This window comes from Octopus sinensis, linkage group LG3 (assembly GCF_006345805.1).
Source record: "Octopus sinensis linkage group LG3, ASM634580v1, whole genome shotgun sequence".
Taxonomy (NCBI): Eukaryota; Metazoa; Mollusca; class Cephalopoda; order Octopoda; family Octopodidae; genus Octopus; species Octopus sinensis.
In genome coordinates this window covers 144,615,710-144,639,606 of record NC_042999.1, presented here as the reverse complement: position 1 = coordinate 144,639,606, position 23,897 = coordinate 144,615,710, and the positions used below count along the sequence as shown (strand labels likewise).

The window sequence follows — 23,897 nt, the reverse complement described above, 5'->3', positions numbered from 1 at the left end:
AGAAGACTCGTATTGTCTCCACTACAGTTCTCAAGATGATGCAGAAAATTCTTTAAAGACTTGTAGGCATGTGGAAAATTTTTATTTTCATATATAACATATAAACATGTACATCTTTTAGAACATTGTCGTTTTATAAGATTTTACTGGCAAATTTTAAAATTAACATAAACATTTATTTACATGAGAGAAAATGACTGGAGAACTTTCATCTAATTCTTCCAAATCTCTCTGTTAAAACTGCATTGAAACCATTTATGGGAATTTTTTTAATCATAGCAACTGGTCACACACCACAAGGTTTAACGGAACCTACTAAAGCAAGCCAGCACGCTCGCAGCATTACTTCGGGCGATGGCGAGGTTAAAGGCGTTGGGAAAGCCAAGCGCCCTAACGGGCATCACCTTACACCTCGGTGAGGCGAGTTGCCAACGTTGACAAGAATTTCGCGGTTAGTGGTCCAGTCCCTCCGAACGTCTCAAACGCCACAGATTGGAAGAGATAGTTCACTGTCAGTTCCCGATACTTCGGGGTTTTCTTCCGTTCGGTTTCGGAAGCATTAACTGTAGCGTCCAGGATGTGGGAGGGAGCAAAGGACTGTGATGTCCCAAATGAGGCACCTACCGCTAACCCAGAGACAGAGGGTAAGACCATCTAGTCTCTTTCCATTACTTCTAGATAACCTCGACGGCTGGCTCCAGAACTGAGGGGATATTAATCCGAGCCTGGGCCCGCTTAATGATGAGGTTTAGCTCGGTGTGACGGGCGAAGTGACCAGCATTTAGGCGGCAAGACAGATCGTGAAGACCTGTAGGGTCGAGGGGCCTGCTACAGCGGCATCTCAGTCTCCTATAGACGTCAGCACCCACTCTGAGCGCGATGGAGATGTGGAGTTCATCTAAACTGAGCAGACCTCTGATGTTGGCCACAGGCAGGGCATCAATCCACTCCCCTGAGAATTTTGCACTAGCTGAAAGTTAGCGATACCTAGAAAATTGATCAGATTGATCAAGGAGAGAGTTGAAAGTGACACATGAACGCAGATTGTCCCATACTAAGTTTCCGTCAATCCTCCACTGTAACCGGAACTGACAACCCAACTCTCTCCACTGCATTCAAACTGCACAGTTAAGAGGTAGAAGGGTCTGTAAAAGTCATAAATACAACTTAACGGACAAACTCATAGATAAAAATTGTGGGTGTTTATCTGTCACTTATGTTTCATTGAGTTGCTGAAGAAGACTAATTCTACATATTTCAGTTTTCTTAGCTGTTAGGAATATGTATAGTTTCTAAGAAAATAAATTGCAATAGATTAGCGTTCTGTTAGAGACAAGATGAAGCGAATATTTTCGTGTTATTTACTTAATGAAACAAAATACTATGAAACCTTGTTAGGTGAAGAGAAAAGTGTCGGATTAGCTCTCGTCTAACAACCGTTTATCTTCTAAAGAGAATATGAATATCTTAAGTAGTTATTAACACCGGTTAGGATGGACACTAACGACAGGTCTCTTACAGAGTAACTTCCCTTGATTAAATCCGAGAGAGCGAGACTTACGTAGAATCTCGTGATTTGCCTCTATTTGAATAAAATGGGAGGGGATTAGAGAGAGAGAGAGAGAATGATTGTAGTAGTGTTAATTCTTTCTATCTAATCATAGAAAAATAAAGAGAGAAAGAGAAAGATATACATTTAGATAGAGAGAGAAAGAGACAGATAGAAACACAGTTACATAGAGGAAGAGAGAAGTGAAGGATTGGTGTGTAAATTACAACTGCCCACACCATGGTGAGTAAACTTATTCCGTTATCTCAATTAATAGCAAAAAGGAATACAGTGACATTACACTGTAACATGTATATTCGTCTTATAAGGTTTCAATATTCCTAAAATCGTGAAAAAAAATCAAAGCAAAAAAAGATGACAGAAGGACAAAAATGTAGTTCTTTAATTGTCATTGTGTGTCCATCGTTCTTAGAACTTGCTCAAATGTTCAAAAGCACATTTTTGTCACGCGATCTAGGCTAGTTTGGCTTTCACACTTAACCTTTCTTTCCCCACTTTTAAGAATCTATCCTTTTATTGTTATTGACCAATCCCGGATCTGTTATGTAGTGTCTGTCTAAATTTCGTTAATAATGGTTCTTTTTACTAAATAAACAAAATATGATGGCACTAATTAACTTTCAGTTATTTTTTCTTATTACTGCATAGTCTTCTGAAACACTATTTAAGAATCTGAAATTTCTTCGTCACTCCTCTATCTCTGAACACATATATATTACACATATTTGTATGCGTATGTATGTATATATACATTCACCCTCTCGATATGTATTTTATTTATATACACACATACCTCTCAAAATACTCATAATGTGTGTTTAAAAAGATGTGTGTATATGTGTTAGGAGAGATCTAACTTCATTGCTCTGTTTTTGCTTTAGAGAGAAAAACCCAATTCAACTCTTCTAATCTTAATTGGTCTTTTGGCTAATTGCCTGTCATTTTTGTTAGTATTATTGGTGATGTTTTGCATTTTGATCTTAAAATATTACTTTTGATCTTATAGAAGTGGATATATTTTTCTCTTATTTCTACATCATATTTTATTTTTAATGTGCCAACACTGAACTTCATAACTCTTTATTCTTTGTCTGAATAGTTTTGTAAATGAATGCGGCTGTTTTCTACTAGACAGATATTACTATGACATGCCATATGAATCTATCTAGTCAGACCACGCCCTCTTCCTTTTTAATACAAAGAAGTTTTTATATAATCTATTTTTAATGAAGAGTGAAATTACGTCGGTTTTTAAGCTTCTTAATTTTGGTTTATTATTTTTTTGTTCTTCGTTATGCTTTGAGTTAATTTAGAAAAGAGTCGAGAATTAAAATGCAAATAAAATAAACAATCTAACTTAAGTTGGTTTATTTTTAATTTTAAAATTTCACCATACTGTCGAAATTAAAATACTTAATTATATTAGAAAACTTCGGTGCGGTTGTTATTCAATGTGTATAGCAGGTAGTTTACTAGGTTTTTCTTTGTACTGTTGAGTCATCTGAGATAAGTTGTATGCGTCAACTGTAAAAAACAAACGCAACAAAAGTTTGAAAGAAAACAAATGCAGCTATAATGTCTACTTGGAAGAAAATTCCAACATTCTTTGATGATTTTTAGAGTAGGTCTGAATATAATTTCTTATAACTGTTCCAAAATTTCATAACTGAATACGATGATAATGTAGAGGCTCCAAAAATATTTTATAATTGATTGTAACTGAGAGAGAGAGAGAGAGAGCGCAAGTAAAGTATAAGACAGTGACTTCACCCCATCTCTCAAAATAGCTGAAAATAACAAAAATAACAACCTGTATTGTCTTTTATTCGTCAAGTTGTTTAGCACCAAGTCGGCCTTGATGAAGCAAACCTATGATCATTTCAGTCGTAATCATCCCATTTTTTTTTCTAGACAGCAAATTCCGGTTATGTAAGGAATCGCTTTATTTTAGGGCAGTTGGGTGTTAGTCTAGGGAAACTTGCCTGCTATGTCTAGCACATGGAGACTCCCTCGTCTCCTATTCTTCATACTGTAATCTGAACTGGTAGGATCTATTTTCAGCATGTTAGTTTTTGTTGATTACCAACATATCTGATAGCTTGTTAGATTTTCCTTATAACCTTATTTTTTTCTTGCTCTAATTTCTGAGTTCGCATAAAATTTTTCTACTTTGTCTTTTGAATGTCACCCTAAGGTTTCAATATTTTTTTTCATGAAAACAGTCGATTATATCGACCGCAGTACACGACTAGTAATTTATTTCTATCTAACCCGGAAGGATGAGAGGCAAAGATGATTTCGGCGAGATTTGAACTCGGATCGGAAAGAACTCGAACGAATACTAAAGGCTTTTTAACTGACGATTTTTTTTGCCAATCTACTAAGGTTACATACTGATAGGGGAGGAGTTTTTAAGTTGACTCAACACTTGTTGGTAGTTTATTTTATCAGAACAGGAAGGATAGAAGTTGACCTAAGCAGGATTCAAATTCTGAATGAGAAGGGACTCAATTACATACCCCAAAGCATTTTGTTCGGTTATCCTCCGATTCTGTCATCCACCAACCACGATTTCTAGACACAAGGTCGCACAATTTGTAATACAGATCACGCAATGCATGGTCCGGCACATAGAAGTTTTGGTTTGTTGTAGACTTTATATTCCACAAAGCAAATTAAAAACCTTGTTAGGAAGCCGTATTATATTCATTGATTGATTTCAAAATTGGTTCTAAGTTTGATAAAGCATCAATATATATGTGGAATGAGATAACAGAACTGTTTTCTTAGAGGTTATTTTCTGTTTCTGCGGTCCGACAGTGGTTGGGTCCCATGAATACCGGATTTAAGAGAGCCAACTTGTAGTGAACAACTGATTATATAGGTAACAATATTCGACTGGAATTTTATTCTATCGTCTTTGGAAGTATGACAGGTAAAGTCAATCACAGCGGGAATTTAACTCACGTGATTAAAATATTTCAAGCGTTTTGACGGCCGCTCTATAGATTCTTGATAATAAAGATAACAATAATTATAATTGGTTTCAAATTTTGGCACAAAGCCAGCAGTTTTGGGGGAGAGGCTAAGTCGATTACATCGACTCCAGATCTCAACTACTACTTATTTTTATCGACCCCGAAAAGATGAAAGGTGAAGTCGACCCCATCGGAATTTGAACTCAAAGCGTACATACGGACGAAATGCCGTTAAGCAAATAAAATTGACTTTAGTAATTTTATTGAACTTAGGGACAACCAAGGATAAAATACCACTAGGTATTTTTATCCATTGTTCTTAGTAATACTCGTTGAAGCCAGACATTTGGAGGAGGTATTAGTCGATTACTGTACTTAATTGGTATTTTATCTTATCGATCCCAAGAGGATGCAAAACAGAGTTGACTTTGGTGGGATTTAACTAACTATTAAAGGGCTGCAAGTTGCTCTGATGATTAACCAATCCGTCACCAATCATAATGATAATGGTTTCACATTTTGGCTGAAGGCCAGCAATTTCAAGTGAGAGAGGTAAGTCGATTACATCGATCTTAGTGATCAACTGATACTTAATTTATCGACCCCGAAAGGATGAAAGGCAAATCGACCTTGGTTGAATTTGAACTCGGATGAAGGCAATGCCACTGAGCATTTTGTCCGTAGTGCTAACGGCTCTGCCAACTCACCACCTTCACCATCATCATAATAGTAATAGTAATTTCAAATTTTGGCACAAGGTAAACAATTTCTGGGGCTTGGGTAAGTCGATTACATTGACTTTTGTACTCAACTGGTACTTTTTTCTTCGACCTCATAAGGATGATAAGTAAAGTCAGGAAATGTAACTAACTACTGTTAGGTACTTGGTCCAGCATCTCTAACATTCAGAAGGGTTTATGAAAAAGGAGTAGGTTGATTGTTACTTAGATCTAGTTTTATTATGTATAGAAATATATCTCTCCTTTGATAGTTTTCCAGTTTATTATAGGTAACACATTTAAGAATATAAGTCATTGAGGTTAATTATCAAAAGAATTAAGTGTTTATGTATTTAATGTAGATAACATTAAAAATCTAATTTAAGTTAATTATGAAGTAAGGAAAGAACATCATATTTGGCTTACTAATATTATTTTAAACGTTCTGGTAACATTGTGAGAAAATCTAATGCCTATTTCCAAAACTAGGTGAACTGAGATATAGAATTAAGTGTGTTTTTGTACTGTCCATATTCACAACAAAACACCTGCACTGAACTTTGAATTTGAGACCTAATTATTCAATATTCTATCTAATTTGCTTTTTCACCTCTATGTAAGGCTCCTGGCGATCAAGGCTGTAGAATCAGTTCATAAAACCTCAGTCTCATCAGTTTATGGTACTGTTGACTCCTATTTGTAATTAGACTAAGCATACATTTCTTATGTTTATTGAGTGCACGCAACATATGTTGTGAGAGTGAATCCACCTTAACTTGCTCAAGTTTGAGTTTAAAGTCTAAAAGCATACTATTTCAGTTTTGCATATTATATATTAAGTAAGTTACTTTGGATCAAACATAAGACAAACTTGCAAATTTTTTTAAAAATGGGGCTATGGTTATCAAAGGCTGAAAATTAAGGGCATGAAAGAAATAAACTATAAAAATACGTAAAGAAGAAAGCAGAAACATCTTTGTTTCATCAAAAATCTAAAGTTCATCAAATTTAAAACCAAAAGATCAATGCCACTTAAATGATTTTTAAAAGAAGTAAATCCAGTTTGAAATTGTGACCATTTTATTACAATTTAATTTTAGTTGGAGTCTACTGGCTCACTCTGCAGGTGATAGTTATTCTTCCAGTCAAGTACTAGGGATTGGTTTGTTCAAAGTTATCCACTCTAAACTTTTGTAGGCCTTGTGAAACAATAATAATACTAATAAAACTATTATTATCATTATTATTCTCAGTACCATATATAATAAATTGTCTCCAGAATTGTAAACTGCAGATTAATTAGCAATGTCCAGTTCAGCCTCATTTGGGATGGCTGCAGTTAATTCCACATTCCTTTGATCTTCACATGCCAGACATACTCAGTTTTTAGGTCACTGTTAAGTGTTTCAGCAGTTAACTCTTATACTATATTATCATTTCCTTTCACAAACCTTTCTGGCCCACTTGGCCAGTGTTTATCTGCAGTTTCCTTGACTTTGGGCTGATTAAGAGAAATATATCTCACTGTATTGGTATTGCAGATAATGTTTTCTTCTTGGCAGCATCAAATTAAGAACTGAAATTCTAATGTGTCACTCATTAATTTTACAGTTCAAGTTCTATAAAATTTGTGACTGATATTTTTAATCCCTGGTTTGCCCTATTTGAGCAAATGACCTGTGATCAAAGGCATTGAAGTTATGATCATTGTTTTTTTCCTCCCAGTTATTATTCAATGTATATTTATATTTTTAAGATAGTGTGGTATAATTTGAAGAAGATTTGGCTGTTATATTACCCTATACAAAGCTAACAAGTATGCCTTTATGTCATTACTTAACCTGATAGAAGTAGCAGCCAACTCTCACTAAGATATAACATACTGATAACTTAAAAAAGGACATTGAATATTGTGATTTTAGATAGACAGAAAAAAATAAATCTTATTGGCTAGCCTGATAGGCCTGCTTGATCAAGGCTGACCTAGGACTAAACAGCAACTACTATCCTTTATGGTACCTTTTGCAGATAAGTAGATTAGTCTATTGAAAGTGCCATTTTTTTTTTTTTTTTTTTTTTGGCTGAAAATACAATAAATGTATTATAAGTTTATAACAGGATACTATGTTATTTTTCTCGGATTGTTTGGTATTCTATTAATTCTTCCACCTATAGTTTTGTTATGCTATAGTCTTTATTCGTAGCATTGTTACATTAAATGAAGTTTTGATCTACCATTTGATTAGTGCCAATTTCCTGACACTGCTATTCATTTATACAATGTTTTGCAACTATTTTTTTTTATATACAGACCCCTTTGATTCCTATTTTACACTACTGGACCCTCATAGCTATTTGATGATTAAAAAGTTCTATTACATTTAGATACAATGCCAGTAATTTTGAGGATATTGGGGTTAGTTGATACCCTCAACACCCTCTTCTCCTGTATTTGACTGGCATTTTATTAACCACTCCCAAAAGGATGACCGGCAAAATGACCTTTGTGGAATTTGAACACAGAACATAAAGAGCTAGAACAAACATTGTAAAGCATTTTTCCAACGCTCTAATGATTTTGCCAAGATAAAATAACAATTAGTAATCATAATGACTTTGAGAGTAGTATGAACATCACATTTTATGATTCTGCTCTTCCTCCTTTATAAACTCTGGTTGTTGTATAAGAGATTGATAATTAATAGTGACCTAGCATTCACCATTAGATCAAATTATTCTGTGATCAATAAAATAAGTAACAGTAATATACTGAGTTACAAATTACTATGAAAATTGACCTTGTGACTATGTAAGAAATCAGTATACAGTAATCCCAAAGCAATAGGATTAATACAGAAGGTTGAGAGCTTATGTCTTTCATGACCATATTTCTTATACTTGTGTTTCAGTTCATTTTGAAATTAATCAAAGCTCTGAGGCTCTTTAGTAAAATAACTAGTATTTATTGGTGTATAACTCTGTCGTTCAAATGGTCCTTATATTAAATCTTCAAAGAGATTTTAATTTAAATATGAGCATTTTAAAATGTATTAAACTTCCTTGTCAGCTCAATCTAACAAGGTAAATTGAAAATCAATTTACTGAATGAAACAATACTAAGTCCAAACCAGCATATACTTACCAAACCTATTTATTTGTCTTTGATGTCTTTACTAAAGGCTTCAAGTATATGCAGCCAGATTGACTAGCAAGACATATGATATTTAAACAAATAAATCACTGAGCTTAATTGCTCCGAAGGTTTTGATTGCCTACTCCATGCTATAAGTTTGCTCAAGCTGACTATGACTGCTTCATAATATTGATTCACACTGACCGCAGTCCCTCCCGTAAAGATCATCCCATGATTGGTTAACCTTCACTCATCAATACATTACAATCACTGACCCACCAATAAAATGTTTCCACATCTGTCGCATGTCACTGCTACAATAGTTTCTGTTCTTCTGAACTAACTAAATATGCAATCGCACATTGTGTACTAGCCTCTCTTCTACACATCTTTCAAATTCGGCACTAAACACTCCTTTTGCCTCAAATTGCAACTCTCTGGAATCTGCCTCTAGCAGCCATCAACTTGCAGGTGTTCAAACTAAACATCTGTATACTTGGTCTCACTAGCCTGGGAGTCCTGTAAATGTTTTAAGCACTTAATCTCTTCCTCAGACTAAATGATTTTTTTAAGTAATACTTCCAAAATACTTTTTCTCTTATGTTCTGGTGGGATCTATAATCTTGAAGTTTTGCTTGAATTATGATTATTGTAAATTATGAATAAATTAGGTCTAAGGTTTTCAGAATGTTGCTAAATATAATAACCAACGTCATTTATATGTATTATATATTATAACCATCATTTATAAGTATATACATATTGGTTTCAAATTTTGGGGAGGGCTAAGTCTATTAATGAGCCTAAAGGATGAAAGGCAAAGTTGACCGTGAACTCAGAACATAAAGGCAGATGAAATATATTTTGGCCAGTGTGTTAACAATACTGCCAGCAAGTATATATATGTATATAATAAATTATTTTATGTATAGTGTATGTATTATGCACATATCCTTTGCTTGAAGGCATTTGTTGCTAGAAGAGATAACAGTTTAATAATTTAACTGTTATTTTGCTTGCTATTTTTTCAGAGCATCCTTCTGCATTGTTGATTAGATCATTTAGGTAATAAAAGCTGTCAACTACATCTGTGGAGCTTTCCAAGCATTTGAAAGAATTTTTTCACTGGCATTCTGATTGCAATCTACTACTGTGCATCTAGCACATGTAAAGTTTTCTCTCTATCAGCTTGTCTGATTCCACTGTACCTTTTGTGCACCCATGGGTACATCATATAGAATTTTTACCTACTCTTTTTTTGCATCTGTTTCCCTGAAGGCAGCAAAGGCCCGTTTCTTTCTTACTTATTAAAACTTTAGTCTTCACTAAGTTTAGTCTGAATTTATCATCATATAGTTCTGTTATGATCTGGAGAACTAAAATAAATAGGAGCGGTCTGCGAATTGAGTCTTCATAAATACCTATTTGTGCACTAAATTCATCACTGAAATCATTGCCAACTTTCTCTTTGCTAAAAGTTTTCTAAAATACACTAGACTACTGAGTGTGGTCTTCTGTCAAAATCCTTTTCTAGATCAAAAAGTACTTGGTACAGTGGCTTACCCCTAGCTAAGTTGTCTCAGGTATCAGTGGTACCGTTCACCTGGCTCAAATTTGAAATGCATTTCATCAAAGCTCTTGCTGATTAGTTATGCTATAGCAAATTCTGTTCCTTACCTAATCTGGTTCATTAGTTTGATGTCTCTGCAGTTGCTTTTTTCTAGAACTCCTCCTCCTTTGCCTTTGTAGCAGTTAATGTTGATGATGCTACATCAGTCACTGTGTATGACAAACCCAACTGTCTTATATGAGTGATAAGCTTGGTCTCTATTTTGCCAGATATTTTCAGTGTCTTAGTGATTATCCCTGATGTTTCTACAGCTTTCCCTACCTTCATAACCTGAAAGGCCATTTCAATCAAATAATTGTCAACTTCAATAGCCAGTTCCTTTGTTGGGTCTAGTTGAGATTGTTGATCTACCTCCCACACATTCTCCACATTCAGAAACTTCATATAACATTTCTAAACCTTTTTCTCCTCAACTTTTGAAAGGGTAAGTGTACAGCTATCATTCTGAACACACTCTTCCCAACAATATCTTGATCCTTTCTGTGCTACATAAATTTGGGTGTGCTTCTTTTCTAGTTATTTAATAGTATTCTTTACTGCTCCCTTTTTTTCACTCTGTCCAGGTCTGTCCTTTAGCTTTTATAACTCTATGATATTATTCTATCATCATTATGTCACCTTTTTTCTAGCTAATACTTGCTCCAACCACAAATTTTGTCCATGGTTTGCAGTTGTCCTCTATGCTATAGATCTCTATCTTCTCCTCTCTCTTGATATGCATGTCACCCAGAACTCTGAACCTATGTTTAGTAGAGTATCTTTCAGTTTTCACACCTTTCTCCAAATTGCCTTATTTCTCTGAGTTTATTCAACTCTTATTTGAAGTAATTAATCCCTAGTCTATGTTGAACAGTATGTTTTTCTCCATGGAAAGACTTAATGTTCACAACTTTCCATCTAATTTTCTAGTGAGTATTATTGGTGAGCATGTAAGTGATTGGATGGTTTCCTAAAATTAGTATTGCAAAAGGTTAGGTCATTTATGTCCCAGAACTCCAGAACCCTTCATCTCTCCTCATTCTTGGTGTCATCATATATTCCAGAGTAGCCTTCATAGTATTTGCCCAACATGTGTATAAGTACTGCATGTGTGTATACACATGTGCATCCCACCATACACACACGCACACACATTACTACATTAATCTAATTTGATATAGATTTAAAGCTGCTTATAATATATACAGCTAACACCAGCAACATTTAATTAGTATTGTTTATTTTTATTGATTGTTAATACAAAACAGCAATCAATGTACTGATCAGTAGTTTTTCTTTTTTTGTTATAGTTTTCATTATAGTTCTTTTTTTTCTTATCCACATATTTGTTTCCTGATTGCATGAGAAAAATATTTCAATATCAGTCTTCAGTGTTGTTATTGTTGGTTTATTTATTGTTGCTGTTTAACTCCATTTTCTCATGTTTACATGGAAAGGAAAGAAAGATTTTGTTTGTTAGAGCAGTTTTCTATTCCCACTCTTACTCTCACTGTGCGTGTGTGTCCGTGTCCCAAAATTAAGGCAACCAACTTTTTTCAATTTTGCCAAAGTTCAACCTTTCTAGTATGTATATCATGAGAAAATGCACTCAGTACACCTTGTAAAGTGGTTAGCATTAGGACGGGTATCCAGCCATAGAAATCAAATGACATGTACCTAGGCTTTGGGAGCAATAAATCCCAGTAGGAAGTGACTGGCTATGAGTTGGACAACCAGTTCAATTTATGTCAGCATGAAACAATATATATGAGATAGCTTCATTGTCATTTTTTTTAACATCCACTTTTGCATGGGTTAGGCAGAACTCTGTTGAGGTAAATTTTACTATGGCCAGATGCTTTTTCCTGTCATCAGCCCTTACCTGTTTCCAAGTAAGGTTATCCTTAATACTTTGGAACAATTAGCAACTCAGTGGCTGGTCATGCTTTCACAGAGGATTGGAAACAAATGAAACAGTTTTGCGTTTACAATTAGTGTACTCATGTCAGGACAAGGGGAAAAACAAGCACACACACACACACACATCCAGCTGTAGAAACCAAAGCAGACGTTCGAGCTTGGTGCAGCCCTTGGCTCATCAGTTTGCATCAAAGCATCCAACCCATGTCAACATGGAAAAAGGGATGTTAAATGGTGACATGTGTAAGAGAACACACTTATGCACATATACATGCACACTAATGCAATCACATATGAGAGGTCTAAGATTCTATTTTAATTATCGCATGACAGGCTTATTGTAATCATTAAAAAGTTTAGGAATCATCATCATCATCATAATTTAATGCCGGTTTTCCATGCTGGCATGGGTTGGATGATTTGACAGGAGCTGGCAAGGCTGGAAGCCACATCAGGTTCTATTGTCTGTTTTGGTATGGTATCTGCAGCTGGATGCCCTTCCCAATGTCAACCACTTTACAAAGTGTACTAGGTGCTTTTTACGTGGAACCAGCACCAGTGCCCTTTACATGGCACCAGCACCAATGCCGTTTACATAGCACCATCCTGGTGCTTTTTATGTGGCACCAGTGCTTTTTACATGGTGCCAGCACCATTGCTTTTTACATGGTAATGGCACATATATATTTATACAAGAGAAGCTATGAAGATAGGGAATAATAAAGGGTTTTCCTGGTATAGTTTTTAATGCGTATCATTTGAATGACTAATTCGTTAACTGATTGAAATATCTTTCTTCTCTTATATTTTCAGGCCGCCACATTACGTCCCTATTTAAATGCTGTGAAACACACTCTTACAGCAGCAATGTGTTTGCAGAACTTTGAATCACAAGTTGTAGAACGACACAATAAACCAGAAGTTGAAGTTAAGTAAGTATCTTGCTTCATCTTTTTAACCTTTTGCTTGTCAAAAGGTATTTCGAGACTGGCGATATTAACATGATTGATGATCAGTTAAACATCTGTAAGTAGATGATGGGGCAGTGTAGAAGATCTGCACAGGCTCAACTTGAACACCTACCATCATGTGTAGGAGGAATTCCACAGAATAGACTTACTGGAAAAGAAGGATTAAGTGAAGTGCTCAGAATAGGTTTTGGAACATAAGACAGCTTGAGCTAAGATGTTATGCTAGCTGCTTGTTTAGAAGAGTAGAAGCTGATGTAGTAGTGGTAGAATAGATGGTGGTGGGTGACTTGTGTCTGTGGTCCAAAGGTTGTAGTGTGATGGTGAGTGAGATTTTGTCAGTTAGCTGGATAGCTTCCTATTAACGTAGTCTAGGAGGTTTGTATGTGTATAGCAGCAGCATTGTCCATTGTCACAGATGTAGGAACAGTACTCTATTGTAGATCTTACTTGTGCTTTACAGAGAGTCAGTAAGTGATGAAAGCTTAAGTATTTTCTGGCTCTGAAGCAGAAGGCTTGTCTATGGGATGCAAACTTAACCATACTGTGTAGTGGGGATGGGGTCACTGTGAAACCTAGCATTTGTAGCAACTTTGTGCTACTTGCTGGAGATAGTAAAAAAAAACTGGATTGGATGTTTTTATATTTAGAGGTAGTTAAAACAGACGTCCAACCCCTGCCAACATGGAAAATGGACTTTAAACAATGATGATGATGATGCTGTTGTTGTTCAGCTATAGGTCAAACTATAATTAAAAGTGACCAGCTGTGACCATTCTGTCTTTTATCCAGAGATAATGCATTTAGGATAACATTATCTTATTGTGTCCTGTATTTTTAAGAAGATAGGTTTTTTTTTTATTTGGGAAAATATTTGATTGCTGTTTCTAGTAGAGTGGGTGGTTACATAGATATACTCTTTAATGATGACATCTCATACTCTCAGCTGTACTGTGTTTAGAAATGTTTCAGGAGTTAGAAAATTGAAAGGAATGATGAGAAATGTCTCAGTAGCCTAATCTCATGTCTCATTATTCTGATCATCAACCTTTGACTTTATTCATTACTACTATTGGTTTTATGTTCAACATTTCTGGTTCAACATTCTCCCTTGTATTTGGTCAAACAACAATTTTGAACTGCTAACATCATTCATTTTTAGAATGACATTGTAGGGTAGGTGTGAAAAGTCAGATCTGGGTGGCTTGAAGATTTGAACATAAAACAGGTAGAATATTTGTGTTGGCTATCGCCACTTTAACTGCTAAAGGGATAAGGGATAAACCAGTGATATCTGGATTTAATCACATTGCTTTTCATTGGAAGAAAACTTCCACCAAATCACAGAAGTCAAGCTCACTAATTTGATAAGAATATATTTATATCTCACACTATTAGAATGCTATAGGGTTAAGATAAACCATTAAGTATGTTGACAGGAGAGAATGAATTATAGGCACCCTCCATATTACTAAAGCATCGCACTCCTGAAAATCTTGTCATTACATGGAATTCCAAAGTATAAAACCTGTTTTCTCATTGACTTCCATATTACATAACATAGAAGATCATAAGAAAAACAGGTTTGTGTTACAGAATTCTTTGTTATGGCAAAATTTTCAAGAAGACGATGCTTCCAAAATGTAAGCATTTTGTAATTTATTAACTTTAAGTAAATAAATTATTTCAGCACAACAATTAGTTGATTAAACTCTTAGTATTGAAATTAGCAAAATCTAGCCATCATAATGATAGTTATATTTGTTCTGGTCAACCTCACCCTAGGTAGCAGGATCCTACATATGCAACAAATTATAAAATTTCATTATCTTCAACATTATTTAACACCATTAACATTCAGAATACTAACAGTTAAATAAATTTTTTTTAAAATTCATTTTCTTGAATTTCCAACATGGATAAAATATTTTTATCCTTTCTTTCAGAACCAGCAAAGAATTGTTGCTAACCCCTGTTGTAATCAGTCGAAATGAAAAAGAAAAAGTATTGATTGAAGGTTCTATTAATTCATTGAGGATAAGTATAGCAGTAAAACAGGTGAGAAATGTCTTTTTTTTTTATCCTCATCAGTACATCAAATTTTACTGCATTGAACCTATTGTGCCCTGTACAATTTACCTTCACTCTCAACCACTTCCTCTTTGCTGCTAGTCATCTCCCTGTTCTGTCTGTATACTCTTGCTCCTTTTCATCTATGCATCCTGGCTCCCCCTCTCCCCCATCTGCTGTCACTGCTTGCCATTATATTCTTACTCCTTTTTATTCATATATTGGCTCTCCCTTTGGAGCACATTGCCTCTATCCTCTTGTTCATAGTACTTGTCTCAGAATACTCACTATCCTTATCACTCATCCCGCTTATGATTTATCTCTGTGATTCATGACTTATCCTTTATACCTCTCACTCTATAAAGAGATTAGTGAGTGAACAGGTATGAGGGTCAAGAAGTCTCTTTAGTCATATTTTGGACATGGTTAGCTCTGTAGTGCTGGTGCCATGAAAAAATGCATTCACTACACTTTGTAAAGTAGAAAGTTGAGAAGACCCATGAATCTTGTTGAGAATATGACACTTTCCTTTTGATGGTGCTACGAGGAAAGCACCCATCACACTCTTTAAAGTGTGGTTAGTAGTAGGAAGAGTGTCCAGCTGTAGAAATCAAGCCAAAATAAAATTCATGAGGAAGATGCAGACCTCGGATCTATCTAACTGAGTGCCACTCCTGAATATGTACTGACACACTATTTGCATCCTGTCCAACCAATGCCAACATGGAGAGTGAACATAAAATGATGTTGATGATCTAGTAATAATTTGTAAGCAGTTTTGCAAGCAAAGTAGCAACCATCCTAACAATGGAGTCACTACAGATTCATTCAAGCCACTATGAATAACAGTCAAGTTTCTCTTAAACCAAATTGTATCATCTTAAAATCCATATGTATGACTGCTTTGAATAATTTTAAGAGTCTTTTCATACACTAGACTTTTATAAGAAGTGTATAAAGTAAACTTGTACAATTGTTGCCAACAACTGTGGAATTTCAAAAATTAAAAACAAAGATATTTTTCTTCTGATTAAATTTTAACATGAGATATTTTATCTGATACTGAAAAGACTGTTTTCAATTTTATTGTCAGGCTGATGAAATTGAGAAAATTTTATGTCACAAATTCATGAGATTTATGATGATGAGAGCCGAAAATTTTATTATTTTACGAAGAAAACCAGTGGAGGTAAGACTTTATTTTTATATGAGTAAGAATAAAAGGCAACTTTGTATGAATAACTTTAAAGCATGCTTATTTCAGTTATAACAGCTTGATAATCAGTCCAATATTGCATCATGTCATTACAATCATATTCAGTTCTATCTGAATTCAACTGTGACTCCATTTCATTAGTGGGAAACTTTTATATCCAGTTCCATTTGATATATTCTCCATCTAATTCCTTTTATTTGACCTACAATAGATATGATAAGATTTTGTAGTTTCACAGAACTCAAAATGTTCTTTTATTCTCATGTATATATTTTGTTATCTAAAACAAATCTCTGGTGTCTGAGATAGCTTGTAGATTAGTAAATGTTTATGTACTGACATTAATTTAGTTTGCACTGATAATGCTAAGAACTACTATTTCATAATAATGTTGTAATTGTGTGGCCCCAGGACATACAGCAGATCTATGATCAAAAGCATTCAAGCTGTGACCATCTTAACTTTTTTTCCAGAAGGCATAAGAGCTACATTATTCAGTGTGACCTTTCTTTTTTAAAATATTAGATTTGGCTACTATTTCTAGTAGGTAAAGTGATCACGTAGAGCTTTTCTCACAGTACATTTTTTGCTTTAAATGATTGTCTCTAAACCATTCTATTTAAATTTCAGGGTTATGACATCAGCTTCCTAATCACCAATTTCCATACAGAGCAGATGTTCAAACATAAACTGGTTGACTTCATCATTCAGTTTATGGAGGAGATTGATAAAGAAATCAGTGAAATGAAATTAGCAGTCAATTCTAGAGCTCGACTGAGTGCTGAAGAATTCTTAAAGAGATTTTAGCTAACTCTATGGTATGTATATTATGCTATGTAATGTATAATGCTTTAACCCTTTAGCATTTAAACAGGCCATATCCGGCCCAAATACGGTATCTGTTTTGTGTTAAAACCAGCTAGATCTGACCTCTCACACCAACCCTACAATATCATTCTAAAAATATGCAATCACATCATTGAAATCTTAAAGCTACAAGATAATGCATGATAAATTCAAAACAATGTGAATAAATAAGCATTACATTTGACAGAATAATTTGAATGCTAACGGGTTAAGGATGTCATCATCATCATCATCGTCGTTTAACGTCCGTTCTCCATGCTAGCATGGGTTGGACGGTTCGACCGGGGTTCTGGGAAGCCAGAAGGCTGCACCAGGCTCCAGTCTAATTTGGCAATGTTTCTACAGCTGGATGCCCTTCCTAACGCCAACCACTCCGTGAGTGTAGTGGGTGCTTTTTACGTGCCACCTGCACAGGTGCCAGGCGGGGCTGGCAACGGCCACGGTCAGATTGGTGTATTTTATGTGCCACCGGCACGGAAGCCAGTCGAGGCGGTGCTGGCATCGGCCACGAGTCGGATAGTGCTTTTTACGTACCACCAGACCAGGGATCCTGGCTGGTTCAATTCGATTTCGATTTCGCTTGCCCCAACATGTCTTCACAAGCAAAGGGGGTTGGCAAGGGTGCCTGTCGTACGGTCGCATTGGAGTATTTTACGTGCCACGGCCACGAGTCGGATAGTGCTTTTTACGTACCACCAGACCAGGGATCCTGGCTGGTTCAATTCGATTTCGATTTCGCTTGCCCCAACATGTCTTCACAAGCAAAGGGGGTTGGCAAGGGTGCCTGTCGTACGGTCGCATTGGAGTATTTTGCGTGCCACGGCCCCGAGTCGGATAGTGCTTTTTACGTACCACCAGGCCAGGGATCCTGGCTGGTTCAATTCGGTTTCGATTTCGATTTCGATTTCGCTTGCCCCAACATGTCTTCGCAAGCATGGGGGGTTGGGATGGGTGTCTGTCGTCGGATGAGGTTCTATATCGACTTCGCTTGCCTCACCGGTCTTTGTGTCCAAGGGAGGAAAGGCATTCATAAGTGGGCTGGGCTCACTTGTCCTGCCTGGTCTTCTCACGTACAGAATATTTCCAAAGGTCTCGGTCTCTGGTCATTTCCTCAGTGAGGCCTAAAGTTCGAAGGTCGTGCTTCACCACCTCGTCCCAGGTTTTCCTGGGTCTACCTCTTCCACGGGTTCCCTCAACTGCTAGGGATTGGCACTTTCTCACACACCTATCTTCATCCATTCTCGCTACATGACCATACCAGCGCAATCGTCTCTCTTGCACACCCCAACTGATGCTTCTTAGGTACAACATTTCTCTCAAGGTGCTAACGCTCTGTCGAGTATGTACACTGACATCACACATCCATCGGAGCATACTGGCTTCATTCCTCACGAGCTTACGCATGTCCTCAGCAGTCACAGCCCATGTTTCGCTGCCATGTAGCATGGCTGTTCGTACACACGCATCATACAGTCTGCCTTTTACTCTGAGCGAGAGGCCTTTAGTCACCAGCAGAGGTAAGAGCTCCCTAAACTTTGCCCAGGCTATTCTTATTCTAGCAGTTACACTTTCAGCGCACCCACCCCCACTACTGACTTGGTCACCTAGATAACGGAAGCTATCAACTACTTCTAGTTTTTCCCCCTGGAAAGTGACGGAAGTTGTTTTCTGCAGATTTTCGGAGGTTAATGCTCCCGAGCATCTGCCACATACAAAAACTATCTTCCCAGTTAGCCTACCTTTGACATTGCTGCACCTCTTATGTGTCCATAGCTTACACTGGGTACATCTTATAGAGTTTCTACCTACACCTTTTCTACAGATCGAGCAGGGCCATCTTCCTGAAGATATTTGTGGATTGTCTACCTTTCTACTTATTAGTACTTTGGTTTTAGCTAGGTTGACTCTAAGGCCCCTTGATTCTAAACCCTCCTTCCACACCTGGAACTTCTCCTCCAGTTCTGATAGTGACTCAGCAATAAGAGCAAGGTCGTCAGCGTAGAGGAGCTCCCAGGGACAGCCTGTCTTGAATTCCTCCGTAATTGCCTGGAGTACTATGATAAATAGGAGGGGGCTGAGTACTGAACCCTGGTGGACCCCAACCTCTACTTTGAATTCTTCTGTGTACATGTTGCCAACCCTAACCTTACTTACGGCATCTCTGTACATGGCTTGCACAGTCCTCACCAGCCATTCATCTATCCCTAGTTTCCTCATTGACCACCAGATAAGGGATCGGGGGACCCTATCAAAAGCTTTCTCCATGTCAACGAAAGCCAGGTACAGGGGCTTATCTTTGGCTAGGTATTTCTCCTGCAGCTGCCTTACCAGGAATATAGCATCAGTGGTACTTTTTCCTGGCACGAACCCAAACTGCATCTCATCTAAACTAACTCTCTCTCTAATTAGTTGGGCTATGACCCTCTCCGTAACCTTCATTACTTGATCCAACAGCTTGATACCTCTGTAATTATTTGTATCTAGGGCATCACCTTTACCTTTGTAGCAGTTGACTAGTATGCTGCTGCACCAGTCATTGGGTATGACTCCTTCGTGTATCACCTGGTTGACTATACGGGTGACTAGGTTATAGCCGACACTGCCAGATATTTTGAGCATCTCTGCAGTAATTCCTGATGGGCCTGGGGCTTTCCCTGTCTTCATGCTTCTAATTGCCTTAGCTACCACGTGTGTAAAAATATAACTTTGAAAAAATATATAAATAATTTTAACAGTGAATTTGATAGTAGATACGACTATATCTATAGTTGTATCCACATCAAGATTTACTCTTAAAATGATATATTATCTCACTGTGTGACACATTGAGCAATATCGAGTCAACCAATGCTTTGTAAATGAAATTTGTTGACAGAAATTGTGGTGTGCATGTGAATATTTGAGCAAAACAATGATGTCAAATTTATATATCCTATAATCAAAACATCTTGTAGTTCTACACTTTCAAAGAAGTTTGGAATGAAAAAAACCCTTACTCGAAAAACAGCTAAGGATTGGCAACAGGAAGGTTATCTACTCATTTTGTTTTAGTGTATTTTCCCCAGTCATGCCAGTATGGAAAAGTGGACATAAAAGCAAATGATACCTTTATGTTTTAATGTGTGTGTTGGATAAATATGATAGATTTATGGATGTAAATATATGTTGTGTGTGTGTGTGTTTGTCTAGCTCCAATGGGTTTTTCTTATTTGAAGGAAACTTGGCTACTGCGTCTAGTAGCATGTAGCATATGTCTCATAGATATAAAACACTGATCTATTTTTCTATGCTCACAAGTATTGAATAGGTTTTTTTACAGTCCTTTAGTACAACTAATCTTCTCATTGTATGTCATGGATGCTCCTAGTCACCAACCACCTTAAAGTTGGGTTCATTTTATTCTTGAGAGATTATCTTCCAGTACTAAAGAGTCCCTTCTCCTCGATCAAATCAACTATTACTTTAACCTCTACTGGTAATGGCTTACCTTGTATTTCTTCATAAACTTTTGGTTTTCAGTTTCTGATCTATAATTTATTTCCAAATCTAACCAATTTATCTTTAATCTTGTTCTTTTTCATTCTCTTTCATTTATGGATTTTCAGAATCTAGTCTGTCAGTTTTTTCATCCCTTGTATGTGTCCACTTCAATGATTTTATAAATATGACAGTCATTTAGTTTTTTTTAATTTTTCTTAGATCTGTTTCATTGTTTTGTCTTTTCATGTTATTCCAAGCAATATGTATTTGTGATCCTGTTGAGCTATTCACAGCTGCTTTGTTAGCTCTTTTGTCAGGTTCCATTTCTGTTTATCACTTATATCATTATATATATAATGAAAACTGTTGCCATTTGTTTTTCTTTCAGAGCTACGGCAGATTGATATGTATTCTGGCAATACTGCAATATAATTAATATTTTCTAAAAGAAAAAAGAAACACTTAAACAGAGAAGGAAAAGAAAAGAAAGCTATCCAACTTGACATATGTCTTGTAATATATAACAAATTTTATAACCCATTTCTCAGAGAATTCAGTTGTATAAATTCTGCATGTTGTTGGAAGGTAACTAGAGTCATTGCAAATAAATTCTTACTAACATAAATTATCATTCAATGTCTTCCCTTCATTTTTTTTTTTAAATTTCACATATTTTATGGGTGCCAAAGAATGTAAGATTTCAAAATCAAAATTTGCTTAGTGGTTGGAAATAAAGTGGATGAAATATTATAAGAATTACTTAACTCTCAAATTTTGTTTCAACTTTTGTTGTTGTTGTTGTCATTGCTAAGTAGACCCTGTTATCTCTGCTCGGACAGTCCAATGAAAAAACGAAGTAGTTGCTTGAAAAGTGTTTGAATTCTACTTTTTAACACCTTCAATTGTTAAAGTAAATGCTGGAAGCATGTATATATATGGAATGTTGGAATGAATCTACATATAAATTTTTTTCTCTGGATCTTTATAATTTTATTACAATTATCAAATGGAAATTGGTTCAGTATAGAGTGCAGAACTAAATGAATTTCAGAGTTCACTTTCATCTATTTACATCAAGAATTCAAAACTTGACAAAAATCAACTTTTGACTTCCATCTTTCAGAGTTATTAACATATTAGTTATGTACTGGGACTATTTTGTTGCCTGATTTAATTGATCCTGCTCTACTGCTAAAAATTTGTGGCCTTGTACTAAAGCAAGAAATCATTGTCAATTTAATATAAATATAATTAATTTTTTAATTTCAAATACAGAACATATTATAGTATAATCATATGAGTTATAAGATGAATCCATTTTATGGTTTACAGCACCAATATAATCCAATTATTATGGAGCCTATTGCAGTAAAGTAACAAATAAATTTGTTTTAATCAACAGTTAAAATTTTTTTTATTTTGGTTTTCCACTGAAAACAAAGATGATTAAATTTTCAAAAAAGTGATTAAATCGTTGATTGATTTTGCATATAAAGAGTGGAAGTTGCTCTTTTATCATTTTTTTAAGAACTGTAGAAACTGAATCTTAATTTATAAAATCATATCTTTGCATTTTGTGATGGGATAAATGTCATTAACCCTTTGGAAACAGAAGATGGAACTACATTTACGTATATGATACAAAAAGAGGGTTTTTATATTTGAAATTATGAGGGGAAAAATTCTTAATGTACAAAGAAATATGTGTGTGTGTGTGTGTTTACACACACATTTTTTGAAGAGATTGGTTATCTCTTTTTTAGGAAAAAATAAAATGATGGGTTGATAGATCAGTCCAGTTGTTCTGTTTGTGTAAAGAGCTACATGTCAAACATTGACAAATATATCAAAAACTAGCAAACACCTAAAATACCAGCAGTGTAAAACAAATATAACAAAACTGGTAAATCCTTACCTTCACTATAATATACTCACACTGCCAGTCATCCTTCCTGTACAACTCAGTCCATCATTTAATCAAAACTCTTTTCAAGTCTTGCCATCATCTATACAAGAATTATACACCAAACTTAATGAATGTCTCTTTTTGAGTCAATGGCTGGGTTTATCATGTTTGTCATATGTAAGGATTATATATCAGATGTGTAATTCTGTACCTTACACATGAAAAACATATATCAGATTCTACATACTTTTAATACAAAAGTGGATTGAGAAATTTTTAGTTTTTTGTACTGCAAAATAATGTGTGTGTGTGTGTGTGTGTATATATATATAATATATATATGTATATATATATATATATATATATATCCACATTCATAAATATGGACACGTGTAAACACACATACATTAGGGATTTCTAAAGTATTCTCACAATTAGAACTTAGGGGTTTAACTGTAACTATAGTTGTATAGTGAAATATTGATTACAAGAAACAAACTAATCAATCCTTTATGCATTATCAATTCATCCACAATCATTTTTTTAATAGTGACTTTTGTATAAAATTGAACCTGTCACTTTGACACCAAAGTTAAGAGCATTAATATTTTCCATGTTCCTTTTTGACCCAATGAGTCATTAAAAAAGTATGAGCAAGTTAATCATAAAACAGATTATAACACTTTCAAGACCTGTATTTAAAGAGACATGTATCTAATTTTTCAGAGGCTTACTTGAACATACATACATGCATCATCATCATCAACATTTAACATCTGTTTTCCATGCTGAAATGGGTTGGACAGTTTGATAGGAGCTGGCAAGGCCATGATTCACACAAGGTTTCGTTACTTTGGCTTGGTTTCAACAACTTTACAAAGTGTACTGGGTACTTTTATGTGGTACTAGTACGAACAGGGTCACAAAGTACCTTACAAGACAAAATACCCTCAAGTGGGTAGTAGTATTGAGGGGATGTGGCTTTGTGCCAGTTGAGATTTAATGTATAGAAGAGAGATACAGTTGTCTTGATATAGAGAAGATGCATGGAAACTCCAGTTGGAAAACAGAGGAAAGTGAGTTAGAGAGTAAGATAGAGATCATAGTGGAGATGTGTCAGGACACTGGGGGTGGTGAGTATAGGTGAGGTGATACAGAGGTTTGGACTGGGTGAGAAAGCAGGATGAGGCATCTGTAGCAAATGACGGAGTGAAATATAGGAGAGGCTTGGGATAGGGGTTGCAATAGATATGTGAAGGCATTGAGGGTGATAGCAAGTAAGCAAGGTGTTGATGATGGAGAGCAGCACAGAAAAGCGGTGATTAGTGGTGACAGTAGGCAGAGGACATAGGATGTGTCTATTCTGCTCTCAGGCGATAGAGAAAGTGATGGGTATTAGGGGATGAAATAGTGGTGGGAGGTTGACAGGGTAGAGAGGATGGAAGTAAGCGTTACTAAGAT

General features: G+C 35.7%; 2 protein-coding genes across 2 annotated transcripts in view; one reads left to right on the top strand and one right to left on the bottom strand.

The window, feature by feature from the left end:
- Positions 1 to 4,212, bottom strand: part of LOC115209923 (nudC domain-containing protein 3) — a 30,345-nt gene extending 26,133 nt beyond the window's left edge. The window contains exon 1 of the mRNA XM_036501456.1: positions 4,090 to 4,212. The gene's annotated coding sequence lies outside the window, so the exon portion shown is untranslated. The remainder of the gene's footprint in view (positions 1 to 4,089) is intronic.
- Positions 1,596 to 21,289, top strand: LOC115209219 (actin-related protein 2/3 complex subunit 4). Its single transcript, XM_029777485.2, has 6 exons — positions 1,596 to 1,792; positions 12,743 to 12,861; positions 14,844 to 14,955; positions 16,061 to 16,156; positions 16,814 to 17,001; positions 20,919 to 21,289. The coding sequence occupies exons 1-5, from the start codon at positions 1,790 to 1,792 to the stop codon at positions 16,988 to 16,990; spliced, it is 507 nt and encodes a 168-aa protein (XP_029633345.1). The 5' UTR covers positions 1,596 to 1,789; the 3' UTR covers positions 16,991 to 17,001; positions 20,919 to 21,289.
- Positions 21,290 to 23,897: the final 2,608 nt, after the last annotated feature.